The 6828-nt window shown below is 49.0% G+C and overlaps 1 protein-coding gene across 1 annotated transcript; it reads left to right on the top strand.

The window, feature by feature from the left end:
- Nucleotides 1-2263: 2263 nt before the first annotated feature.
- Nucleotides 2264-4032, top strand: MAFK (v-maf avian musculoaponeurotic fibrosarcoma oncogene homolog K). Its single transcript, XM_010003272.1, has 2 exons — nucleotides 2264-2340; nucleotides 3471-4032. Exons 1-2 carry the CDS (start codon nucleotides 2305-2307, stop codon nucleotides 3903-3905), a joined length of 471 nt encoding a protein of 156 aa, XP_010001574.1. The 5' UTR covers nucleotides 2264-2304; the 3' UTR covers nucleotides 3906-4032.
- The last annotated feature ends 2796 nt before the right edge of the window (nucleotides 4033-6828 follow it).

Genomic DNA, 6828 nt, shown 5'->3' on the forward strand with positions numbered 1-6828 from the left:
TCGCAAACCCTGAAAACGGCGGGTGACTCACTGCATAACTATGGCACCAACTGCCTGGAGCCTCGGCAGGGAGGGGGCTGCAGCCGCTTCCTTTACCCACTGCCAGCTCCTCTGCTCTCCTGAACTCGCCGGGACCGTTTGGCCGAGAGACCGAGAACTTTTTCCTTCCTCCTCCGTGCTAAGCGCCTCCGGCCTGGAGGTAGGGGTGGGCGCCGAGGGGAAGAGATGGACGGGAAAAGGGCAGCGCTGGGGTCTGAGGAGAGGCTGGTGCTGGCAGGGGATCCTGCCCACCCTCCTGCCTGCCAAACACCTGGTGTGGCAGCAGCCAGAGGTCGGGCATGTCCCCTGGAGGCAGCTGCTCCCGGGGGACTTGCTCCCCTGCCCTGTGCCCAGCCCGCTCCAGTGGCTCTGGTGAGGTAGGGGCTGCTGGAGATGTACCCAGGGTGGGGTTTGGTACTGGAGGAGAGGAGGGAAGGACCTGGTGATGCTCTAGAAAATGCAGCACACACCAGTTGCTGTAAGTGGTCCATTCATCACAGAGCATCTTGGCTTGTGCGCTGTGCGGCTGTCCTTGTCCCTCCTCCAGACATGGAGAGCTGTGCTGTCTCAGGCTTAAAAATAGAGGAGACGCCTAAATGTGCCCCCTAATATGTAGGATAGTATCTTGCAGTTTTGTACTTACAGAATTATTACCCCCCCCCGCCCCCCCATCTTTATTTTTTACTAAGTCGTGTGATGATGAGGGGTCTCAACTGATAAAATCCAAGTGACGGCAGCACGGGCTGAGCCAGCACCTTCACCCACACGGCTCCCATTGGTCTCCACACCCCACCTTTGCATGCCCCCCAGATCCCGCCGCCCCCTGTTTTCAGATATGAATGAGTTTGTTTACTCTCCGACGACCTCGTGATGTCTTTGCACAGACATGACCTGAAGTGATTATTGCTTTTGGGCTTCTCTGTTTCCATGGTGACTGTCTCTGGGTTGGCTACTTTCCCAAGGTCACCATGGCAACTATCAGAAGGGAATCATGCTTGGGATGCTTTGGCTGGATTTTTCATGAATGATTAGGATGTGTGACACGATGCAGACGTGGAAATGGGGAGGGTTTGGGCTGGGCTGGAGAAGGGGGGGTGGTAAGAGAGAGAGGACTCCCACCAGACAGGCTGTGTGCTCTGCAGGGTGTGCAGCCCTCCAAGCCACCCTGCGTCGGGGAGGGGGGACCAGCATCTCACACCCTCCCCGCTGGGGGAGCGACAGGCAGAGGCTGTGATGGTGGCACAGCTGCTGTCACCTCTCTGGCGGTAGGGACCCAGCAGCCAGCCATCAAGGCAGGGGGAAGGTGGTTGGGTGGAGGTGTGGGCAGGTGGATTGTTTGCGAGGTGCTGATCCGAGGAGGGCAGCTGCTGGCTGAGGTGAGAGCGAAGGGCAGTGTCTGGGCAGGGGGTGGTGTCTCTGTTGGTGGACATGCCTCCACCTTGCTGGGAATATCAGGCAGGTCAGCTCTCAAAACCTGGGGCTGAGAGAATTGGGAAGCAGCAGCCCTGGTGATTTGGGAGAGGCGAGCTCCTGCCTGGCTTTGTTTTCAGGGGTGGGAGGGGGGCTTTTGTTTCTGTTGTTTGGGTTTTCTGGTAGCGTCTCTCGTTTGGGTGGGGATGGCACTGAAAGCAGGTTACAAACCAGACAGCTTCTTTCTGGGTTGCTGATTCAATTTTGAACCAGGTTAATAATAGTCAAAATAAGAATGAAGGGAGTAGTTGTCTTGTGGCTTTTCAGAGCCTTTTATGAGTGGAGGTGACTCTTAATTCAGTCCCTAATAGGCCATTCTGAGCGTCTGGGATTCCTCCGGAGGGAAGTGAGCAAGTGACTGGGCCTTGGAGGCCACGCTCTGCTCCCCTTGGAAAGGGGTGGCATATTGCAAGGTGGTGTATGGTAGTTACCCTAACTGTTGTTTACAGACTGGAGCTGGTGTCCTTTCCCCCCTCCCTGCCCTGTCGTTCCTACTTAATCTTAGTGTGGTTCACAGCAAAATATGAGTCCTTAGCATTAAAAAACAATGCAGTTGTCACTGCAAATTCCTCTTTCTTGTATCTGAACAGGGTAAACTGATCTTCAAATCCATCCTGGTCTTTTAAACAAATGTGTGGTGACTTCTTTTGTTGGTGGATGAGCTGGGGGTTTGGACTGTGTTTTGGGTATCTTTTTCTTGCCTTCATCTCTGAGATTACTGTAACCTGAAAATCTTGTTTTGTTTTTCCAGTTGCAATTTCTGAGCAGTTTTGTCCAGAAGACTGTGCTCAGGTTATGACGACTAATCCCAAACCGAACAAGGCATTAAAGGTAGGGAAGAAAGCTGAGCGGGTGATGTTGGGTGGCTGGGGAGGCTGTAGCAGAGCTATACTCCATTGGTCACACATGATTGTTCTTTTCCATTCTGAGAGACTCTTAGAAATAGGTGGATACAATTTCCCACTATCTGCAGGCAAGGTTAGGGTAGAAGAATACCAGCAATACCCAGAAAGAAGTCTGGAGACTCTGTGATGGCATGAAGGCTAGAGTATCCCAGTTGCTATCCAAGAGACTTTTGACTCTAGTACGTAGTGCCAGCATCCTGAAACCAGTGCTTTCAGGACTGGGAGGCACTGGGGAAAGGACATGTCCAGCTGGTGTCTCTCAGATCCATGAAACAGTAAATGCCACCAGCTTGGTGGTGGTCTGTACATGGGTTGTTCATGCATTGTCAGTTTCTTTCCAGTGTCTTAGTACTTCATTCCAGTTGTCCTGCAGTCAGGACAAAAGGATGATGTCTTTCTTAAAGGTTCTGGACTCGATGATCTTGAAGGTCTTTCCCAGCCTAAATGATCTAATGATTCTGAATATAATGGTGGCAGCAAACCTGCTTGAGAAAAAGGCACAAAGTTTTGGTGTCTTTCTCATGTAACTTTAGAGTCTGTCCTGTGTACCAGTGAAACTAAGTCAGGCTGTGGCCCTTGAAACCAAGTAAGTTTGGTTTTATTCACTACTTGGGTGACGAAAAGCCAGAAAATGCTGAATTAAACCCTACATGCAAGTGGCTATTCTGCTTTGGAGATGTTATAGTGTTCCAGCATAATGCTGGGAAAAAATGTAGTCTTTAGCATTCAGTGTGAAATCTGGGTCCTGGCAAAGAAACAGAAAGGCCTTCGATCTGCTTTACATTTCTCTCCTTAAAAATCTGAGTTCATACTGGGAGTGTAAGGCTCTGGCTTTCTCTGGCTTAAGAGGGTGACCCAAACCCAGAAACAGCACTGCTCAGATCTCTACCATGTTTTACACCAGTGTTGTAGTGGAGCATGCACTCTCTATAGTGCTTGAGGGGTGGTTTCCAGGTAGGAGTGTCTCATTGCTGTGGGGTGGCCTGTCTCTTTTCACTGTCCAGAACATCCGTTCACCTAGGGTTGCTGCTACCCCTGTGCTGTTGGTATTTGCAGGTAAAGGAGGAGTCAGGAGAGAATGCCCCAGTGCTGAGTGATGATGAACTCGTGTCAATGTCCGTACGGGAGCTGAACCAGCACCTGAGGGGTCTCACCAAAGAGGAGGTCATCCGTCTGAAGCAGCGGAGGCGCACGCTGAAGAACCGGGGCTACGCTGCCAGCTGCCGCATCAAGCGCGTGACTCAGAAAGAGGAGCTCGAGAGGCAGCGGGTTGAGCTGCAGCAAGAGGTGGAGAAGCTGGCCAGAGAAAACAGCAGCATGAAGCTAGAGCTGGACGCCTTGCGCTCCAAGTACGAAGCACTCCAGACCTTTGCTCGTACTGTGGCGCGAGGGCCTATTACCCCGACCAAAGTTGCCACCACCAGTGTCATCACCATCGTGAAATCAGCCGAAATCTCATCCAGTTCTGTGCCGTTTTCAGCAGCGTCCTAGTGCCCTCGGTGGGGGGAACTAGCAGCCTTTCAGAGGGGAGGGGAAAAGGCTCTTATGCATTGTTCCGGAGTCCTTGGTCACGTCAAGAATTGGCATTTTAACAATTCTCTTCCAAAAGTGCAAAAAATAGAAGAAGAAGAAAAAACAAAACAAAACAGAACCCTCAAACCTACAAAGGGAACTTAACCGGCTGCTTCTATCTGGACTCAGTGGCTCCATCAACCTCTTGTGTCCAGGATTTGAGCTCTATATGCAGTACAAGTTGCTTCCTCCTTCCCCCTGCCTCTCCATACCCCTCTCAGCTGTGGGCAGCTTTCCAGCTGGGAGAAGATACCTGAGGAGCCTCCGGAGTCTTCGTGAATGATGCTCAAGAGCCAGGAAACAGATGGACCGAAGAAATCATCATGTGAGATGAATGTATGGGAAAAAGAGTTTCCTTTAGTGGCATCCTACTCCCTGTAAGAAGGGTCTCCCCAGCTTTCCCCACTTCCACCTGATATTGCGAGGGCAGGGATATAGGCTTTTTGGATTGGATTTCAACCTGCTGTGAGTGGATGGAAGCGGGAGGACGATGGAGACTAATGCTTGGGTCTGACCACATCCATTAGGAGTAACCTTCTGTTTTCAATCCATGCTGTTAAAATATGGAAAAAAAATATATATATTTTGCATATTTTAATAAGCCCTATTACCTGTGTGGCCTAGAAAAAATACATTGCAGCCGCCTTTATTCCAAGCCCGAGTTTCCTGATAGCTCCTTCCCCTAAGGTGTGCCTGTGAATTGGGTGTATTTATGCAGTTTATTTCTTCCAAATGATCCGCAGTCTTGGAAGTAGTGGCTTTTTTGGTTTTTGTTTCTGGATTCCCTGAAGCTTAAGGGAAGGAGGCACAGTAAATGCTGTGAAGAGCTGTGTGATGGGGAGGAGAAGGGGAGATGAGGAGGTCAAATGCTGCAAGTACTACCAGGTGGAGGCAGAACTGGCTGCAGGAAGGTGGGACAGTTCTGCTGGAATCCGCACTATAAGAAGGGGTTTGTGTGGAGTATTTTGGAAAGATATTTTTAAAGCACTGAAGTGTAACTAGAGGGCAATAGTGTTCAGACGGGAGAAGAGAAGTTACAAAACCTCTTCTTTGACAAAAGCATTGGTAGGTTAGCAATGAATATCCCAGCTGGAGAGCTGGGCTCACCAGTCTTTGATGACCAGAGAAGGGCTATGGGGAGGTCATACTGGAGCTGGAATAGTCTGTTCCTCTTCATAGCACATCAAGCTCTGAAGCTGGGATCCAAAGAGTACAGTGAACAACCCTCAGTGTTCAGACAACCTGTGTGAATGTGACCCTGAAACTTGACGCTTTCTCTTGGGAATGGGTGAATTATCCTGAGAGATTCACAGAGGGCAGGATAGAAAATTGGTGTGTGTAGGGGACAGAAGAATAGGGATCGAGAAGTTGTTTGTGTGGCTCTGAGTAGTGGTTTGGGAGAGGGATTTCTGGCTTGGCAATGGGCAGGAGGTGGAAAGCTGAAAGGAGAGATTCTGCTGTCACGCAGCAGCGCTGAAAAGACGAATGTTTCCAGGTCACTGTAAAAAAAAAAAAAAGCTATGTTGGTGTTTGTGTGTTTTGTTGTTGTTTTGGGTTTTTTTCTTCTTTTTTTTTTTTTTCTTTTTTTTCTTTTTGAAGTAGGAAAGAAAAGGGACTGTGAGTTTTGCAGGACAGGTCAGAGACTTGTGGAATGGACGATGCCTGATGCCTGTTGTCACGCGGGTGAGAAGAGAATGAGATTGCTGGAGTTTAAGATGAGGGGAAGAGCTTAGAGGATTTAGGCTGCAGAACAGAAAACAAAGATCATGGAGAATTCACAAATGTTTTGGACTGAAAGAGAATAATCAAGTGCCACCGTTGTTGCAAAGGGGACAGTGAACTGGCATCTGACACCCAGTATAATTTGTTGTTTGAGGCAAGTAAGTTTGTAGAAATTTAGTGAAGCCCTACTTGTCTTTGGAAGAAGTTGTTAGCTTGCTTTTTCTTTTTTTTTCCACCTTGTCATCAGAGTCTCTGGATTTCCCAGGAGGGTCCTTAGTGAAATAGGTTAATGAAAAGAGAAACCTCAGACTTGGTTCTCGTTCAGTCCTCAACATTGACATCCGTGACCTTACTGAGCCAGAAAGGGTGTATAGTGAAACACTTCCTGAAGGCTCATTACCCTTGCCACATCCATGTGTTATGGAGTGGAGCAGGGAGTTTCCATCAAGTGATTTTCCAACACTTAGAGTTTGGATGACACTTAGAGTTACCTCATTTCTCCTCCACTCCCTCCCTATCTCCAAACAGGCAGATCGATGTCCTGTGTATCAGTACCAGTTATTGACTCCCACAGCAGAAGCTGAGGAAGAGAAAGATGTTACTGTCATTTCCTGGTCCTCTCATGTTCTCCAGCTCACAGACATTGGAAACTTTCCCAGACCTTACAGGTGCCTCCGAAAGCAGGCAAAATGGAGACTCCTGGCACTGTTGGGGCTTTAAATGAAAACTTTAATGAAAAGGCCAGTTGACTTGAAAATGCCCAAATGCTTCCAGTCTTTAAAACAGCTCCAGAGCTCCATAACATTCCTGGCTAGATAGGAACACCCTCTGGCTGCCCTTGACCCCTTCCCCTGACTGGGGAAATCAGACCAGTCGCACTGAGGGGGACAGAGGTTGAACTTTGTTCAGTGGGGTCTTCTTGCTGTTGGAAGGAGTTGAGAAACATATCTTTGCGTGGCACTTCCCTTGTGGCCAAGTATTTCTTTTTTTCCAGTTCTTGGAAGAGTGCCAAAGGCTTGTCCAAGTGATTGCTAGTTTAGTGCTGGTAGACACTTAAATCTCTGGTCACTCGATAAAGAACAAGAGGCCTGGGTGTTGTTAAAGCTGTTGATACCATAGC

This window comes from Chaetura pelagica, unplaced genomic scaffold (assembly GCF_000747805.2).
Source record: "Chaetura pelagica isolate M959 unplaced genomic scaffold, ChaPel_1.0 scaffold138, whole genome shotgun sequence".
NCBI classification, from domain to species: Eukaryota; Metazoa; Chordata; class Aves; order Apodiformes; family Apodidae; genus Chaetura; species Chaetura pelagica.